The sequence below is a fragment of the Lytechinus variegatus genome, chromosome 18 (assembly GCF_018143015.1).
Source record: "Lytechinus variegatus isolate NC3 chromosome 18, Lvar_3.0, whole genome shotgun sequence".
Lineage (NCBI taxonomy): Eukaryota > Metazoa > Echinodermata > Echinoidea > Temnopleuroida > Toxopneustidae > Lytechinus > Lytechinus variegatus.
In genome coordinates this window covers 19,990,996-20,012,543 of record NC_054757.1, presented here as the reverse complement: position 1 = coordinate 20,012,543, position 21,548 = coordinate 19,990,996, and the positions used below count along the sequence as shown (strand labels likewise).

At 36.4% G+C, this 21,548-nt stretch overlaps 1 protein-coding gene across 2 annotated transcripts in view; it reads left to right on the top strand.

Moving 5' to 3' along the window:
* Positions 1–4,617: 4,617 nt before the first annotated feature.
* Positions 4,618–21,548, top strand: part of LOC121432245 (paired box protein Pax-2a-like) — a 38,150-nt gene continuing 21,219 nt past the window's right edge. Inside the window, exons 1-2 of one of the 2 annotated variants that reach the window (XM_041630099.1) lie at positions 4,618–5,582; positions 20,186–20,351. In XM_041630099.1, the coding sequence (XP_041486033.1) occupies positions 5,420–5,582; positions 20,186–20,351 (329 nt within the window). In that variant the 5' untranslated portion in view covers positions 4,618–5,419. The remainder of the gene's footprint in view (positions 5,583–20,185; positions 20,352–21,548) is intronic. The other variant, XM_041630100.1, reaches the window with a different exon arrangement.

Sequence of the window (21,548 nt, the reverse complement as noted above, 5' to 3'; positions counted from 1 at the left end):
TCCGTCTATCTCTTTAAGCCTATCTGTCTAACTACCTTCTCGTTCTCTCTTCTCTATTCGGAGGAACTCATCAGTCTTTGAGATCCTCCGAAATGACAGTTCTGCATGGCTGATATCGCTTTAATATTTGATGACTATGGGATGGAGAAATGCGGCAAGCTGGCCCGTCCCGTCGTGCCGTTATTAGCTCGTTCCCGCCAATGTTCAATTTCATTCCTCTCTCTATCATATACCCCCTCGCTCTCATTGGCACCCTCGTGTGTAGTCATTCATTTTAGTCAGCGAGGGAGGGGTGTATTTTTTTTCCATTTTTCGCAACCCGGTCAAAGTTAACCATTGAGCTTTTGCTTGGCGAACGTGATATATTTCTCTTTGAATATTTGCATTTTAGCTAGAAATACTTCCAATGGCATTATGTGCATTAATTTATATAAAATATTTTTTTTACAAACTGGATGGTATACATGGCAACCCTAGTCTGAGAAAGTCACATGCTCTTAGTATCGTATCGAAATGATATAATTTAATTGCTCTTAGGCGAACTCAACGTAATGTAACGAAAGGAACAATATGTTGCAAAGTTATTTGACAACCGCGTACACCATTAGCAATGATTAACATGATACAACCTTTGCTCAAACATTGTGGAACCAATTTTCTTAATCTATTTGGTTTCATCCTGTTCATTAAGACAATGACTTACAATACCTTAAAGCACACGTACATTCCCCTACACGCTAAAACAAATTTACAAACTTTTTTTCTCTCCCTTTCTCATTCGATGCAAAACCTGTCCTGACATTCTCTTTGGTTGTGCTTCTGGAAAAAAAAATGTACACATTTTGGTGTTGAAAGTGCATCATTGTGTTAAATTCTTAACACTAGATAGTGTTAAACTATGAATCATAATGAATTGCATCAATAGGTGTCGAACTGACACCATTAATTTAGCACAAGTCTTGGTGTGGTCCTTTGTAAACAGTGGAGGTCCTTTGCAAACACTTGAAGTGGAGATTTAACACTGTAGGCCTTAACACTTGAACACTGGAAGTACAGTTTAGACACCGCTGTTTGTTCACGCAGTGTCTCAAAACACCAAGGATTTTAAACTGACTATATTTTGGAACTTTTTTATTTATTTATTTTTTTTTCATTTTTTTATTAATTAATTGATTTATTTTATTTTATTTATTTACTTATTTATTAATTTATTTATTTATTATTATTTTTTTGGGGGATATGAACATCGTTCCTTCGAAAAATAACATCAGAGCCCCCGCCCCTACCAGCCAACCGTTAAGGAGTGCCCCTTCACGACTGACAGGTGGCGCCGCGGCGTTGTTTCAGATTAGGATGAAAAATATTTGAGTCTATGCATTTTATAATCACTATACTCGATTCTCCATAAACTCATACATTGTCATAATTTCCGACACGTCCGGGGAAAGAAAAGGGAACTATGGCTTGGAATCCTAATACTTAATTGCTAGAATTACACTGAATAATTATAAACGTTATACATGTGTGAGACTATGCCGGGAAAATGTTATAATGGTATGAAAAAGTAGGTTTGCTGACTTTTTGATTTCAGAAGTTAAGTAAATCGATTTCATGATATATATCGTATGCGAACGTCCGCTTCGTTGACTTGGCAATTATGGTTTATTACTGTCAATTTTAATACTACCCACAAGTGAAGATTATGCATACTAATCTAGGCCAGGTTATAATTGATATTGTTATCGTTATCATTGTTGAAGAATTAATCTAAGTACGACACCCATTACAATTATGTGACTTGCAATTTTTCCATATGCATGCAGCTGTTGTTGTCCATATTCAAAGTGAAGAAGAAAAATACCCAACAAATTTTTACAAGAAAAAACACAAGTTTATTCACAATTCATCTCTATAAAAATAAATAATTTTGTACCAATATGAATGAGCATTTATGATGCTAGATATTAAAGGCAGACAGCGATCATTTCTTTCCATCTTATATTTTGTTAAAGTAACCAAATAACAAAAACCCAAGGAAGTTAGTGGTTATGGAAAATGGGTTTACTCATGACCACTTGGAGAGCAATAAATTATTCTTCTCTCAACATCGCTGTCATCCAAGGCGTTTGCTCAAACATTTGTTCGCCCTTTTTCAATCCTAATCCTGAGTTCCTGACATATTGTCTTGCACGGCTCATCATTTCGTACCCGATTATCCAAATATGCTAATGATAGATTTATACCTCCCCGACCTTTAAGCAAATTTAAAGACAAAAAGGGGAAAGGGATAAAGGGGAAAGGAGGAACATAATTACGGGTTTCGATGTCACAGAAAGCACCGTGCGGCGCATGCATGGCAGCCCAAGCCGAACACCGCGGCGGGGAAGCTTCGGCCTGTCATATCGAAAAGACCGGAGATTTTTTTGTTTTACTATCCCACATCTTCCTCTCTCTCTCTTTCTTCCCTACCCACTCCCTCTCCCTCATTTCGATGGCGGCTTACAGTGGCAGCTGATGAGATCTGGTAATTAAAACAAAAGCAATATTGCTCGCCTGAGCCCAAGTTCTTATCAGTTTATTATCATTCATATTTTCAGGATAATCACACTTGCACTCTTCCCAGTTTTGCCCTATTTTTTTTGGAAACACAATAACATCGTCATCATCATCATCACCACCAACCGCGGGAAGAAGTCCAACTGAAAATAAATTACTTGGCTTCAATAGCTTGCTATCGGTTGATGTCACCATTTTTTTAAAGGAATGTTAAGCGATGACATGCATAATTGGTTTCATACGGTCACTGTAAAGGACAGTGGGAAAATATCCCAAGCCACCTTACGAATCAGAGAGTTTAACATACAATACTTGCATGACTTAGTTAAAACAAAATAACATATTGTGTTTTTATTTTGCTAAACTCCTAGTAATATCTTAGTATTCAAACTTTAAGGAGGGTTGGGGTGGGTTGAGGCTATTTTTAATAACTTTAACTTGTTTTTATTTTGTGAATTTTTGCGAGATTTCATCTAAAAAAGAAGAAATACTCCCGTAATTAGATTGAACGTTTCTCTCTCGCGCTTATGCATTTTTAAACATTTTAATAAACATTTACGAGTATGCCATCTTCCTATGAAAAAATGCTGTAAATGACCATGTAAACTGCTGAATTTTTTTTTCGTTGTATAACGTAATATAGTCTCCAGAAAAAAAGAACAATAGCTCCTTTTCACATGGAGTAATGTACACTGTTAGAAAATTTATCCTTAAACTAAAAGAAGTTCCTGCAGCAGAGTCTCGAGAACACCTGTAATCTTACCAGATTGCGTAATCTTACAGGAAATTGGTATTTGGTGTGTGTAATCTTACAAATTTCCTTAAATAAAACACTCTTTTCCCTTTTTCTAACAGACCTGTTCTGTTAAATTGCAGAAAAATTCCTGTTTCATGAATTTAAAGAATGATTCTGGTATTGCTTTCTGCAAAATCTTCTTTTATTTTTCTGTAAAATCAGGGTTTTTTTAACAGTGTAAATCATAGATTTTATTATGCGGTCGCGGTTATATTTAGTTCGAATTGACTTTGTTGATTCGTGCATTGTCAGAAAGAATATAGAGCAAAATTTTAAACGAAAATCTATGTTCAACACTTAAAAACTACTTTTTTTATTTTTTAGATTACAACAGTTTTTTTTTTCGTTTATCAATCCGTGACAAATGTTAACAAAAATCGAGTGTAACCGCTCATATTCCTCAGGTGCGCCCTGAGATGTAATCATCGACGTGATATCTTACTAAATGAACGTCAAGTTTCGAAATTAAGGAGAAGATTGTTAAAAGTCAATTCCATTTTCACGTCCATTTATTTGATTCCCACATAACACGGCAGGAATGTTGTTTACCAAGTTTCTGCCGAATCATAAAAATTGTCGGAACGATCTGATACGGACCCCCTTCCACCGCGTAATTGTTTCGAAACGGAAGTTTTGGGCGTCTCATTGTTAACGTAACAATTCTTATAAAGTGGGGGAAAGAGTCAGAAGTCGTCATAATATATTGATAAAAGACTGAATGATTTTTGGACTGGCCACCGACTGCGGTTTGAAAAGTATTATTTTGCAAAACCACCAAAATCAGCCCAGTCTTATTGAAAAGGCGGTATAATTTGTCGTGTGTTGGAATCAACAAGAGGACTGACTGGTGGGAGATGCTTTTGAAAAGATTATCGTGTAGAGTGTGATATGTGTGTTTTCCACGTTGGGAAGAAGTTAATAGAGGGGTTGAATTGGCTAAAGAGGATGACAAAAGAAGCCCAGTGGGGGAAAAGTATCAATGAATGCTTGGCCGTATGGCGTGAGGACAGTGTGCGACCGTCGATTTGATTCTGTGCGAACGAGTGGCACTGAAGCGAGAGACACTCCCACACGTGCAAACTTATTCATGTAATAGAGCCTCTGATTGGCTTATCACACGTTTCGTAGCCACTCGCCTGTGGCGATGCGTACTGTCCATTGACCAATCAGGCATGGTTGTAGTCAGGTCGATTAAGCGAAACTAAGAGCCTCATTCTACAGTCGCTTTGTGTGGGAATGTCCGTGACTCGTGCCCGTGTGTGCATGATACACGAAACGGGGTACACACGAGAGGGCTCCTACAGAGGCTACGCACGGCTAACTTCATAAGTTGCGAGACACTTTATTGTATTGTAATAATTTCCCGTCCGATGGATCTTAGAAAAACGCGTGTCAAGAAACATCGACTTGTCATTCAAAGCATCTTCTCCCATTCAAGACGTTCCAATTTCTTCTCCTTTCTCGTGATTGAGACACATTTCGTCCAGTCTTGGCTAAACTTTAAGCACATCAACGAGGGTTCTTTTCTGTTATCAACTTCATGCAATATTCATCGTGGATACGGTCTCGTCGATATTCTCTGAGCAATTTTCCTATCCAACCAAGGACCCGTTTCGAGAACTGATTACATTGTCATTCAATCAATATTTTACCTGGTCCAGCGAGTACTTGACTTGTTTGATGTCCTGCACTTCATGACAGAACTTTTTGATATTTTGGTATGCGCACGCCGCCACCGATTGACACAGATCTACAGATACGGTAGTGCGTCCAAGACTATACAATTGTATGGGCGACCGATCACTAGACCCATTTTGCCCATTGAGGTAGCCGGTGAATTGTCGCTTCGGCTAATCGCTCCGCACTGCTAAGCTCCCTCGACTGCTCAAGCACAGAGCGGAAAATAAACGAAAAACAGAGGGCACATCGTCTGCTCCTACCATCCTCCAGCCGTGAACTCACCGGCCCCGCTCCATCTTACGGGGGGCATTTAGCCGACAAGGACCCCGAACCAGCAGACCTTGTCCTTTCATCTGAGTAATTTCGACCGAGTTTCTTTTAGCCTATATGTTTGGAGAGAATAATTTAGCGACCATGGCTTTCCTGCCGAGCCAAGCAGCATCATGCCAGCGACAGACCACGCCGCCAGGTGCCCCGCACAACCCAGTCACCATGTCGATGGTAATGGATTTTCACCGACGTGCCACGCTAACACACGGTGCATGTAAGAGTAAGTTTTATTATTCTCGGTAATACACGGTTTAGAAAGGAAAGAAAAACTGTCACCAAAGAGAAAACCGACTTTCCAATCATACACCATACGAATAAAAATAATATGCTTAGGTGAACGTTGTGAACAATCTGCGCGACATAATCATCTCGCGTTCTCACGATTGCATGGTAATCATAATGATCATGCACATATCACACCATCATCGATTAGTATCTTTCTATGATAATTCATCATAGGAATAACTTAATTTGTGTGTCAGAACCTAAATCCGCACTTTACTGCCGACGGAATACTTTGTCAATAGCAAGCTTGCATATTACAGGGAAATTCATAGGTAGAAATGTACGTATCGGCTATTAATTACTTTGTTTATGATAATAACAAATAACATATCTGCAGAGTTTCACTTTAAGGAGAGAAGTTGCATTGTGCAGAAACGGACAGCATACCTACATAATTATTTTACCCAACCAAAATCCTGGTAGTGGCAAAAGTTCAATTATAACGCCAATGCAAAAGGTGTGCGACCACGAATATATACAGCATGCATGGTAAAACCGTGTTTCCCCGACTGTATTGCTCCGTATCTTTCAGGTCTAAGTTTTCTATCAATCAAAACGATCTGTTTGATGTGTAATTAAAAAAAAATCATTTCATCAGTACTTGGTAAATGGCTAGAAATCACCTAGAATGTAATTCTGAAAGACAAGCACATTTGCGAATATTATAGTCAAAATGTATTGATAGTGATACATGCCAGCGTCGAACTGTTTGTTTTAAAAAACTGTTTGTTTAAATAATTACAAGCCTGAATGCGGCGTCTCCTACATAATTTAGTTGTATACAAATTATGTAATCAATAATATTTTTCGAAAGAGTGTTAGTTAATCTTTCAAGCAGTTACAGTATGAAACCTTCGCTGCAGACATGACCATGTACGTAGACTAGAAGCGAGGAGAAAATATAGGTATACCATACACTGTGTCAATGTTATTGTGTTATAATTGCACATCAATATCTTCCCCTTGTGGTATAACGGCTGCATATCCAATTTGCAAAATGCATATTACATGCGGGTAGAATAAATGATTGAAAAATCACTTGGAAAAAAAAGGTAACGAATTGTTCTTTGGGAGGTAACTCGAAGCGCAGTGTGCCATTGATAATGAATGAAGCTTACTCATGTGGTGAAAAATTAATAATGTATTTATGATAATTTCTGCGGCTAGCCGGGAAGCTATATAGTAAACATATTGGCTAGATCGATATAACACGTAACATTGATATATATCAGTATTATAAGGCTGAGAAACAATTGGATTTTGATTTTTTTTACAAGTTTTACACGCTGTGACGTAGCAGCACCCCCCCCCCAAAAAAAAAACAAAATAAAACAAATGTAATATCTGTTTAATCCATCAATGGGAAAATGGATAGACTATTTTGCAAGAAAGCTTTGTGAAATTCACAAATTTTTATCAGGACTAGATACAATATTGTGTGGTGAAAAGAGTAAGAATAAAATTCATTAAAAGGAATTAAACAATAGTTGTAAAATCTTCAAGTTCAATAATTTTGCTTCGCTTTCTCTATAAATACTTTTTGATATTTCACTGTGTTTTTTAAATTATTTTCATACTAATTTCCAGTAAAAAGAGAGGTTAATAAGAATTTATTGTGCACAATTCCACAAGCGGTACTTTCCAAACAGGAAAAATTAGCTTGTCTTAATAAGCTAATAGTAATAACTGCATGATCATGCATTTTAACAAATTTAAAACCTCCTATGATATTTTCCGGAAATTGAATAGCAAAGAAATAAACTCTATACCGTAATAAAAATATGTCAATCTTCACCAGACTAGATTAGTTTAATTTCCCTTTCATTACCGAGCGTGATTATCCGGGAATTTAGAGGCATTCATTCGCTAACTTTGATCAATTTATACCAATTTGTTGATACCACAGACGCCGTGGTATATAACGTAGGAGGAGGAGTGTTGCCAATTTGTCGGACAAGACACGATGTTATTAATGTCTGTTATGACGTCATTGTTATGTATCTTTTGGTATTTCTTCCTTCATAATGTGACATTTTAGCCAGTGTTCAGTTGTTTATGACACAAATTACTTGTTTTGAGTAATAGAGAGATAGAAAAAAATATTGTCCTTATTTGCTTAAATCTTTGTCCTTAAAACGGTTTTATCATGGTGATTGCACTAACCAAAGAAATGAAAGAGAAAATACAACAGATGAACTAAATATATCAAATATTACCTTCATATGATAATAATGTCGGTATATAAAAACTATGTTCGTGGTTTTATTTGCACGGAGCATCTGTACTTTAAATATCAACAGTTGTAATGTTTATTCAGAAAATATTACTGGAATCAAATGAAATCAAATTGATGAAACCAAAACTCAAGATACACAAGAATATAATGCAGGAGCAGTTATATTTCCATCCAGAAAAATAATTAAAATATATAATTTAAAAGAATAAAAATAACAGGAATTAGAAAAAAAATGAATCGGTATATTGGGTGCAATTAAAATAACAGAAGGATATTGTGCTATCATGATCATTTATGACCTGAAGTATCTAATATTCAACTATGAATTAAATGATGAAAACTTGACACAGACACATCTATTCCGGTGGTTAGGTTAACATAAACACGATTATTGGAATTTATTGTCATTTAATCAGTCACTTTGCTGAATGGATGCTGAGTTTTCCTTCTTGAGTTGATGTGCGCGTTTTGTGGTTTAGTGTGCGGAGTGGCCCTTGCATTCACGGAACCAGCGGGGGCATTTATATTTTATAATCCAATTAATTTTTAAGGCAAATAGGCATTCTTCGTATCCCCCTGTAGAAAAGCCGTCCATCATATAGATATCATTGGCTGCCTGGGTGTAAGTCAGCCAATGTTTCACTGAATATTTTTACCCTGATGAATATTCTGAAAAGCTGTCCACTCCCAAATTTTGAATGCCACTGAAGTATGTATATTTCAATTGACCAACATTTATAAATCCAAATTCAATATTCCAATGTTTGACTTAAAAATATTCAATATTGTTTATCATAATCTTTATTCACTTGCTTCAAACAACTATCATTTCATTGAATACTACCCATGATGTAGTCACACATGCTTAGGAATTTTCTAATTGATTTATGTATTAATGCATAATATGGATCAATAACTTACTAACTGATAATTCGACTACTTATTTGAGTATTCTTTCCATTATTCAAGTTTTACTCAATTACAAGCCGGAAGCATGTGTGTGTTTAAATGAAAATGTATGTCTTGGTTTGCCAAATATATTTGAAATAAATTGGACTCATATAAATGTACTGTAGTTACAAAATATGGCCAAAATGAAACCACTCTTCACTAATAATATCAGCAATTCAGCAGTTTAAAGCCTTACCCGCGATTTAATGGGTCAACACCGCACGTGCATTGTGGACCGGATATTTACATAATTCACAAGATCAAAATCGAGTTATGACAATTTCAATTCACTGCCCATTTTTATGCGATAATCGGTCGGAAATACGAAAGGTGAGTGGTTATTCTCTCGCCATTACAACAACAATCTGTCCTTGGCTGTATAGCAGCCCGAGGCGCCACGATTTTTTTTCTTTTCCCCGACATTTACCAAGCTAAACTCCCCTTCAAGCTCATAAGTCAACATCGGAAATAATACATGTACCTCGATTGGAAACGGTAAGAACAAGTAGGAGAAGTAACAACCGGCGAAAAAGGGAGAATGAAAAGGACAAACTTGTAGACTGTCAAGTGAATTTCGTCCCCGTGCGCATGAAATGCTAACGGAGATTATAAACATTGCCAATTTTGCGCGGAGTAGGGTAGCATAGCCTTATCGGTGAATAAAACATCCCAACCTCTTGCTGTTTTTCTTTGTTAAGATTAACACAGTCTAGCGGAATTAAAACATAGAGGAATTATCACACTCCCACTTGAACTGCTTGGGTTGCTTGCTGAATTCTTAATTTAAGATTGATCAAAGACTTCAGGACTATGCGATCACAAGGGGACAATTTTCCTGGGGTGATTATAGGACTCCTGTAGGTATCCCAAATAGGCAATGCACTTTTTGATAACAGAACAGAAAGAAAGTTCAATAACTCAATGTGTAGGCTGATGATGTTCATGACCATGTTGGCAAGGATTGCTGATTTATTTCATTTCAGTTTAAAGAAATGTTATTGAATATACACCACCTTCGGTTTAAACATGAATATTATCACATTATGGACATGTGAATGCTTAAGTGTATGCTATAATCATGATAATGTTAATCCATAGAGCTATTACAAAAATAGCTCTATGGTTAATCTTATATCTCAACTTACAACCTACGGTTAATGTACCGTGTTCTAAAATGCTAATGGAGTTGGTTGATATATGAATGCACCCACTGTTAATTGGTCAGAAATAATCCTCGATCGTTTTACACAAAAAAATTTTCTTTTTAAAAGCAGTTTGGTAGGTTAATCAATGAGAGTGTAAACATTATTACTAGAGGTTAGATTTGTGCCTAACAAAACTATCATCTCAATGCCCGCGGTCAAATGCATTCCCACATTAGGTTATTTCATTCTCTTTCGGAGCCCCCTAATATTTCTAGAATGGCGCCTTAAGCGAGGCGCCATTTCTATACGTGCAACACAACGTAGCGAACATGGGCAAAAGTGCGTCCTTATCAACTTGTCAAGCCATCCCCGTTTAATATTTAGCGAGTTCCGCTGGGCCAACCAAGCCGAACTGATACCACTATTAGCACCCCCTCTGAGGCGACATAGACCTTCAACATAAATTATAATCAATAATGATTAAAATCCAACGTTCTGAAACATGAGCTGCTTCCATTTTTTGAATTACCCACTTCTCGCCGAATTCATCACGTTATTACTACATCAACTCGATCTGATTGGCTTTATAGCGTTGCACTGTGGCAAGTAATTAAGTTGATTAACTTCAGGAATGTCTATAAGTTATTGCTGTTCTTTCTTAGATCAGGGCTAGATCCGTACTTCCAATTCACATTTTTGAAGGTTTTTCACATAGTAGAAGAAACAAAATGGCAAGATGAATTACAGTCTCAGCCTTTATGTATCGATTCAGATGTTTAGAAGTAAAAGCGTGTCAAAGTCCCACATTCCACAAGCTTTTTTCATCATTTATTTTTTTGGGGGGGTTTTCCAAATAACTTGGGTGAACTTAACTTGTGGAATATATATTTAAACTATGTTTGTTTTTGTTAAAGAAAAGTGTCCTTAGAAGAATATAAATAATAGTATAAAATAGAAGCATAGCTCTCGCTTTGAGGGGCGTGACTGTAATTTTTATTTCTGTTGTGAAGATAGTAACAATGTAATAATTATAATGTAAATCATGAAATGTCTAATGATATATAAAGACGATGATAATAATAGTAATGAGGATGATAATGAGGGATGTCTACTACTACTACTACTAATAACAATAATATTGATATTAACAATATCAACAACGCCAACAATAATAGCAATACTAGTGATTATATTACTGGTGATAATGATGCAAATAATAATGATCGTAATAACATAAATACTGGTGATAATACAATCAATTTGATAATGATTTTAAACGATAAAAGGGTCAGAAACTCTACAACACCACCCCCTCCCAAACTTGACTTTCTAAAGTTGCATCAGGGAGGCATCAATGCATTGTGGGAAATATGTTAAGGAATTTTGTTTTATCTCTATCATTCGGAAAGATATTTTTAGATATATTATATATTCATGATTTAGAGTCGGTGAAGTCGAATATAATATATTTGCATATGAAGAAGGTTTCATTCAGAAATGTTGGGTTAAAAGTTGAGGGATGGGATGGCCTTAGCGTGAACTCTTTCTCAAGTCAGCTGAAGCCCCTACCTCCAGCCGAAACGTGACAAGCTTGAGTGCTACACTCGTGTGAGCGACAGACCGGCAAGAATTTGAATACTTGGGACTATCATACACTCGACTATGCAGAAACATTCCCTGATAAATTTCCTCACAAAATAGGTGAGGGTTAAATGCCCAGCATCGATTTTTGAATTGGGGCAAGAGAGAGAGAAAAAATGAGAGTGTCTAAACGATCGCTGTCACAAATCGATAAACTATGTACACTACGCATCACAGGGGGTTATACGAGTTGATCTGACTTGAGGATAAAAGAAAAGGAAACAGTTTTTTTTTCTTTCGCAACTCGTTTTTCAGAGACGCCCTCGAGTCGGGGGTTACCTGTACTTTTTGGCGCTATTGAAAGGCTGGAGTCGTCTGCGCTGTGTTGAGCAATTCACGTCTTCCTTTTTTGCTGTGGACAAAAGCAGCCTTTCCGATAAACCTACACTGTGGTTTTGGCTACAATTGCGAAGCCATTGTTACGCGTTTAGCTATTATACCCGCTGTATTAGCAACCGATAGTTATATATTGACTTAACTGTTGCAAGAAAAATAAGAAAGAAGGATTTACTTCCCCCTCTTCCCCTCTCCCGAGGATATTTGTGTTTTTTTATCAATAAGAAGGTGGCTTTTCAAACACATAACAATAATAGTATCAATTACATGAAATGTTAAGCTGACCGCGGTATATTATGCTGTATCTCATCGAAGGCAATGCACTTTAATATCTCGTGTTTGTATTCCCAATGATACAAGGTAACTCTGAGTCCGATAGCTACCGCAAATATGCAATACGAAAAGAAGAATATACACTGATTGCTGAATAAAGTAGTGTCTCACCGCGCACTTAATTAGCTCCAAAAAGAGACACCTTAGTTCTCCAGAAGATCTTAGGCGTGGAGTCTAGACTACCAGCATACATTGCTTGATTAAAGAGTATATCTTAATGATCTATACATTCTGATCCATCGTTCTTTCTATTCCATAATCTTTCTTCTGTCTGTTTATTTATGTGTTCCTTTTCCTTTTTTCTTGCTTGCTTTCTTTTTCTCTTTCTACCCCTCCCCGTTCTCCTCCTTATCCTCTTCATCTCGTTTCTCCTGGATACGCCTAAAAAATAGTGTTTGGTTGATGTATAGGCACAGATGACGACATCGGTCATTTTACTTCGGTGTTAAGGCCACACCGGTCATTATAGATGTTAGATATTTGGTGTTAACTCAACCCCCTTGGATGTTGATCACGACAAATCTAGTTGTTACTTTAAGACGGTTCGGTGTTATGTTGAAATTCTAGGGTTTAATAGACATTAAGGTGTGGTGCTCTGATGACACCAAATTGTGTCAGATTAAACACCCATTTTAGAGTGTAAGAATCCAATCCAATATCATAAGAATACGATAATCAAATACCAAAAAAAGTTCAATAGATACAGGCGGTAAAGATCAAAAGAAACCGGAATTGGTCTTTTGGCTGTTAAGCAGTTCAAGTTGAAATTACTTTAGGATTAGTAATAATATAAGACGTGTGAGCTTCCAAGGAAGCCTCTTTCCCATCAATTTAATTCTTTAAAGGAATTAAGGTATTCTTAAAGTTGGGTTAACGACCTAATTATCCAATCCAATTCGGTTTCTTTGAGTCATTTCCGTTTTTATCTTAAACCTCATCGTATCCATTTTCATTGTCTGAACGTTTTTCTTTTTATATCCGTCTTTTCATTTACACCACACAGTTGGGATTAACGGTGCGCTAATCTCATTAGTCGTCGTTACTCTATCAGAATCAATTTGAACTTTCTCAAGTTGAATACACGAGTCCATGTGAACGATAGGTAAACTTATAACAAAATAGGTCATGATTCCGACAAGTGAATGGCATTTTCAAGTCTATTCTTGCTTCGGAATCGGCACTCTATAATAACATCGCTTCATTTGGGGCAGGGTTTTTAATTAACACGGTTACTTCACGCCGGTGGAGAATAGTTGGGTATAGGTAGGTATAATTGGCCGATTCATAATACATGCACTGGGTTTAGCGATAAAAGAATTCATTACACCTTTCAAATTGGATATTATGCTCCGCGCCAGGGGCAGGACTCAGCGAGCTTTGTTATAAAATGAAATCGCATTTGACGATCTGTATATAAAACCGCGGTGTTCCAGAAATAATATTGACAACGTTGTATTGATGGAAGAGTTTTCCATAATTTTATGAGATAAGATAAATTTTGCATTAGATATTACTAGGGCCACTTCCCGCTGTTGTCATTTTTAACCGAGAGATGAAATTTAGTGTCATCAAAGAAATATGTGACTATAAAGCATAATTCGGTTTCAAGGTTACGTTGTGTTGTCATTATCATTAAAAAGGTTTTTTGAACATGGACGAAGAGTTTGCATCTAACAAACAAGAAAATTTCCGTGCTCAAGAAGAATATGACATTCAAACGTTAACTGTTACATCGAAAAAAAAAGCTGACTGTAAACTCTTGACTTTGTTAACGCGTAGACAAAAAATGTTAATATTGAATCGTATGACCGGGGTAATAATAAGCTGTAACGCGCTTTGAACCATTCTGGGAAAAGCGCTATATAAAACTTGGCTATTATTTTTATGATTATTAATAATTGTAATGCAACATATTGAGAATAATCTATTTTAAGGAACTTTCAAGATTTATGCATATATTATGAAGGATGTTTTGACATTTATGGTTGATATGCTTTTAACATAGTGAAAGCGGTTGTTTGATTATGTTCAGATAATTCGCACAGTGATATTAAAAAAAATAAAAATAATGTGACATCGATAAATTTATTGGTAGAAATACATTCTGATAAGTTTATCGCCAACACTAGCATCAGTAATTAACAAGCATTCTGGCATTAGCTATGTATATTTTCTTCAGTTTAAGGGATACAGAATAAGCATAGGAGCGTATCAACTATGATAACTTTAACATTATGACACACGCACGGCTCGACTCGTCATCATTTTTAGCTGGAGCAGATAGCGAGCGTGCGTCGTACACGTGCCCCTGACTTTCCGGGCACATTATCCGTCGAGGTTACGATGCCACCTTCGCAATTCGTCGTTCGATTTTTGGGTATTAACCCACGCCGAGCTTTCGGGGTGATCTCCCCGCAGCACGGAGCAGCTCCTCACACACGTTCACTTTACGTGTTCGAACTTCGAACGCTTGTGCCTTTTGTCTAATTTGCTCGGCGCGGATACCATACTGTATGCATTCCTACGTGATCAACACGACCTCAGTTGAATTGATTTTGGCATGCACGGATTTAATTTTGCGTTTTGCTTAGGTTCATTCACAATAAAATAATTAATAAATAATTCGAATTATGAAAAAATAGTCTTTTTATTTGATTCAAAGGCTGATTTGCATAATAGCTTTTTTTACTGTTTCAAAGCAACAGCCCAGTGAAATTATCCTAGCAAACTATCTATAAAATAATTTTCCATGATCTCGATGCAAATGATTCCGATTATTCTTTTCATTATATCAATGAAGTGAACATTAATATTTCGATTTTACGGACAAACTTTTTTGTTATTATATATTTGTTTATTCTACAAAATTTAATTTGAGTATTTATATTAAAACAGAGACGATTCTGTACCTGACAACACGGATGACTCCCAATATATGAAAAGATAAATATATAAATAGATAAATCAATAAATAGATAAATAAATAAATAGATAAATATATAAATAAATAGATAAATGAATAAATAAATAAATAAAAATGAAATATAAAAATATGTATAGTTGATAACTGAATGGATTCCGAAACCGCCCAATTTAATAGCCTCGATGTCTGGAGACGTTGTTAAATTATTCCGAGCATATTGAGCCGCTAATTCCAGACGATCCCCTATTACCACTGCCACTTCACCATCAGAGTAAGATGACGGATGAGCGGAAAATAACGTCCTTGCTTCCAGCTCCCCTCTGTAACACCCCACCCCCCCTCATTTCGCACTCTCCGACCACACCAAAGCCCGGTATTATAACCCTAATTGATCTCGGAATTAGATAAGATCGTTGCTTCGTTTTTAGGTGTTTATCCGGATTGTGCAAGGATTCCCCAAAAGGCAGAAAAGAGGGAAAAACGGAAAGGTTTTTTGTTGTTGATAAAGTGACGTTGCTTAAGCATCTTTTTGGGAGTTAAGCAGATACCTTGTATTCCAACACGGATATTAGAATTTAGAAACATCCATTTGGTGTGTTAATATGTCAAAGGACAGATTTAAAAAAAGTAGTTTTATGAGATTCAAAGATGGAAAGAAATGTACATAAGTAACGTGATATTGGATTGAAACTGATGAAGCGAATGAATTACCTGACATAGTCACTTGTTTTTGTGGTTCTTTTAGCTAATACGGCGCTTATCATCCAGCAGTGAATATTTGCGCTTAAAAAACATAACATTCTGAAAGGGGAGTATGTTGATTGAAAGGCATACATTTTAGTCTTATTTGCACTTTTAGGAAACCCTTCGTTGAAAATCCATTATGGCGACATACTACATAGCCAACAGTAATGTATAAAATCGGTTTCTTGTGTCGATTGACAACTCTCATTTTTAGATGCACAACAGCTATCTTTATTTTGTTATTACCGAAGATTATGTGTGTGACTTTTTTGTATAACCTTATGGTCCAATCATTTTGTTTTAAATCCGGTGTTTAATTATAATTTTACAGAAAACAGAGCGCTTAGAAACACCCGTATCAAATGTTTTGTATTATCATTATCTATCATTGAAATAACCGTTAATTGTTTAATTTCTCTAACTCTGTGAGTGAAAGTTATAGGAGACAGTCGGCGAAGGTTTCGTGGGAAATTGACGACTTAAAAAAATAGTGTTAGTGGATGTCTTGCGTGTTTAGGGACACCATAGGTGAAGATAGGTTCACGGTTGAGGACCGGTGATAAAGCAGACACAATATTATCCAGATTTTCTTGTTTTCTTCTGACTTGTGTAGCGAGGTCGCGTGCGAGGAAGGCGTTGGAGCGGGTGCTCCCAAATCGCTCGTTCACCCCTACCCCCTTATGTCACAGTCCGCATCCCACTCTCCATCACTTATGTCGATCATGTCCCCGGTGCCCCTCACTCTAGCCTCTTCCTGCATGCCCCTTCCTCTTCTTGCCCCCTTAAGAATAACGTTTGGTTAGGTTAGTTACTTCAGTTATAAAATTGCTCTACCAGCCTTGCATAACAAAACGTGTTATTATTAGCCTTCTCAGTTCTACAGTTCTAACATGCCGAGCGCCATGCTACTCGGTAGAAGTTCCATTTGTAAAAGTTGTTGGTATGTATGGCTCGGCCGGGGGTCGAACCCACGACCTCTTGTTCATGAAGCGGCCACTCTATCTATCTATCTATCTATCTATCCATATCTGTTTCTAACCCTCTTTAAATATGTTCATGAAAAGCAATCTATTACTTATAATATAGGTATATTTGTCATGTTATTGTGATGTTTTATACCGTAGATACTTTGTTATAGGAGTCAATCCTTTTCTTGGGGTGAAACCTAGAAAATTAACAAAGTACTAAAACCGAAACAAGTAGTATTTACTCAACGGTATAATGTGAGATAATAATTACAGTAACACATTTTCTTGAGACGTGGGAGATAATGTTATTAAACAAATAAAAAAAATATATCGATTACGAAATATCAACTATCATGACTATAATGACAGTTGTCAAAATATGAAACTTAACGTGTGGGTTTAGTTCGTCGAACGTTCGATTTTTCACAAAAAGTTTGACAAACAATACATATGCTGCAATCATGGTATTGCGAGTTGATTATTATCGTATTAATGAATTTCAAACTTGAGTGTAAATCTCACTCGCAGCGTATTATTCGGTCTCAAAACCGTCATTACAGCATGGAAATTATACTTAAACAGCCTTTCTTTTAAGTCATGGCGTCTTTATAAACGTGTTAAATTTTGGTGCGTATTTTGTGTGGCGTTGTGATACGTTTTATTTTTATACTGATGCGTGATGGGTGGGACATTCAAAGTGTTTCCGGAAAATCAGTATATCAATAAAAAGTTATTCTATGCCATGTCCCCCGCCATCTACCCCCTTCTCTCTTCCCCTTTCTCACTTACTGGTCGTTTGTTATGTATAATATACCCTTTCGTCATCATGAATTCTTGGCTAGCGTCTTGGGTGACGAGTTTTTCGCGCCGAAACCATCGGCACGGACCGGTGACCAACGCAGCCAACTTTGCTGTCAAAAGTTTTCACGGTTGGTGCATTGGGTTATGGTTTACCCCTCGAGAAGAACGGGATGGGGGGGGGGGAGGCACGCTACCCATTCTACATTTTTTTATCCGTGAGTAGGACATGGCATGCAGCGACGACCCCAGTCATGCCAGTGCTATATGCATGGGTAGTGGCATCAAAACATTGCTTGATTTTTTTTTCTTAACTCATGGTGAGGACAGAAATAGATACGTCTTAGCGACTGTGTTTTGTGTTTGCGCGAGGCAGAGAGTTCATTGACGGCGAAAACTATTTTAAAATCAATTTCTGCATACTGGTACCCTAAACATTTCGTTCATTCAGAGTTTATGGTTCATTTGTGGCTTTATTGACCTATACAGTTACAGCTTGCAAAGAACTGAATCTGAATGTTAAAGTAATGTGTCCTGATCATGCCTATTAAGAACTAGTGAATGACTCGAAATGTCATTATTAGCATGATCAAAAAGGAAAAAATACATCCACAGGGGCATCACATGTTTGTTCTAGTGTGTATAGGAGGTGGGGTTATAATTATTCTGGTTTTATGCCTATATCAATGGAAACAATATATTTCATAATAATTTAATAATTATATCACTTCTTTTATGCTAGTTTGTTTTCAATCAAGTCATTTAAAACAATTTAACCATGCATGCTAACTGACTCAGCTGTAAATGCTGTTGGAATACTCCGTACAACCATTAATGTCCACACAATGCGAATTGTTTTGAATTTGACTACCGTAAAAACTTAGAAATCTTTCTTCAGAAAGCACAAAAGTCACTTCGTTCCAAACACGCATGACTTTCTTTTTTTTAATACTCCTGGAGTCAAAATATAATTTTGCTGTATCAAAATAACTTCCTGCCTCGACATTTATCGGCAAACAAAAACAATTATTCGGCTGAGCCGTGTTTACTCGGCGGATTTATCCGGTGCCGTACCTCGGGAGGGCAGGCAAAATAAGGTTACTATATTCAACCTTCTGCGAGCAGGTTTCATGTGTCTCAACATGCGCCGCTGCGGGTGAAGGTGCCACCGAATTGCAATTGACAGACACGTTCTTGCATTGTACGGCGGAGGGAAAAAGGCAAAATGCGGATGAAATGTCGCCAAAATGAGGATTTAGAAATCCAACATGTAATCGGATTCCTGGGCAAACATGGCGAGCGTACTCCGAGAGTGAGTGATAGGGGGACGTTGTTTCCGTTCTTATTGCTAGTTTGACTGAAGCCTGCATTGTCAGGGATTGCCAAGACAAAGTAATACCAAATAGAGTCAATATCGGCCATTTTACAAAAAAAGGGTTCATGATATTTTAAGGGAAAGATTCGCTACTGCAAATCAATTCGAAGGTTATGATATATGATAATACTTTAAAATCGATCGCTTTGCCTATTTTCCTTGTGAATTATCCAATTCACTTTTTTTTTGTCATTTGAACGATATTTGCCACTTAATCATGACTCATAAAAATTCCTTGACATATCGCAGCTAGTGTATTATATAATTCATTAATCTATCCGACATTAAAAGAATAATATGGCATAAACTTATTCCTTCTTGAATTCTGATCAGAATATGTTTGAAACGTAAGAGAAATTTCGTATTTATTCAATGAATAAGGGAGAAAATCATATTTTCGGATATTATCGATATTTAAGGATATTATCGTTGGTAACAAAAAAGGAACACTGCCCCTTATATTGCCCTAAATGGAGAAAAGTGCACGCTTTTGTATCCATTTATTATCCCTTAGGTGATTAATAAAAATCAAAACAATTGAATATAATCACAGAGATAATTTATATATTGACTCAAGCAAGCAAACAAACTAATAAAAGCCCACACAAATATTTTGTGGTTGATTACTTCCCTCCCAATGTACACTGGTTTATTGATTGAAAACAAAATATTCAGTGTTTTTTTGTCAGTGAATAGTGTACCTTCAGCGCTATGCGTTTTATTATTCTATCAACACAAATACTAACTTACACATTGATGATGATAAAACTTCTGTTATATTTCCACAACCTAATATTTTACTGTTATTATTTGACAGAATCATAAAACACTTCATGGGACCAGCGTCTGAAAATTAGTACAATTATTGCCAGTTTATCGATAATTTATTGGTATTATTTTATAAATTTGTCACATCTGTATTATTTGATCAATGATTTTTATCATTATTGCTGATTTATATTTTTATTCAATATATTGTCATGAAAAATAATATTGTTATACTTCATATAGGTAGTAAATTTAAATTATTTACTTTCTCGTTTCAACATTTTTGTGACAACTATTCTTTAATTTCTGTCTTCAAACAGGTCATGGGGGCGTAAATCAACTAGGGGGTGTGTTCGTAAACGGTAGACCGTTGCCCGATGTCGTCCGCCAGCGCATTGTCGACCTCGCACACAGCGGCGTCCGGCCGTGCGACATCTCAAGACAACTACGGGTCTCACACGGTTGTGTATCGAAAATCCTCGGCAGGTAAGAATGAATATTCATAAACTTGGGTTGGGGACGTCAATTATAGGAAAAAGGTGCCTCAGTGATGTCGGCGTATAGTATCTTTGTAGTTGTTAACGTTTTATTATCATCATCATAATGCATTATTATGGTGATGATGATTATTATTATTGTTATTTATATCATAATTAATATAATTAATATACTATTATATTATCACTCTTATCCTAATTATTTTCAGTCACTTCAATTCATTTATTTGATTTGAATTTATAATAATGAAACCCAGGACAAGAGAAGGGTAATAATAATACCCGACAATATTCATCAAACGGAAGTACAATCCTTCTGTCCCCTCCCCATCAAAAAAGGGAAGAAAATGAGGGAAATGAAAAAAAAAGAAGTTAATCACTGAGGAGTCATTACGCTATCCACCCAGCTGCGATGTTACTATTCTGGGCTTAGTGGCCGGGTCTTTGGTAAATCTATTGGATGTACGATAGCGGCAGCATCATAATAGACCCCGGTGCATCTCGATTTAATTTGCCCCGTCTAAATTTGGCATGGCGACCATCTGTACACCTTTTAGAACATGTCGCTCAGTTCCTGGGGTGTCATCAATATATATATTTCGTGTGTGTGTGTCCACGAACTGTCATAAAGTCATAATATCATTGAAAGTGATGGAAAGTTTGGATGAACAAAGGATGAGTGTTGCGTAGGTTTTTTTTTTGTTTCGTGGAGAAATATACTACGCTTAGATAAACCGCTTGCAAATTTGAATATTGGTCTTATTTTTATACACAAAACCCTTTTTAAATACAATAAGACACAAAAGGATCAAGATGAAATAAAAAACATAAATAATTTTAACTAAAAAGTAAAAATACTTTACCGTGTAAAATTAGATAATTGATTCTGACATAGTCTCGGTAGCAGTTATTTGAGTGTAGTCTGTCGTTCTCCGAGAAATAAGTGACTACAAGAAAAATGAATGGCAATCTGACAGATACTCCATGAAATTTAATGCAAATTTGGATTTTGAAAATATAATGCACTTAGCAAAAAAACATTTTCGTCAGCATTTAGAGAGCCGCAACTTTCCAATTACCCCCAATCACAACGAAACACCCACTACCGTAGTTTGCGAAATAATCACATATTTTTCTCCAAACAATTCAAAGTTTTAATAATTACATCCTAATAATTGACCATTAT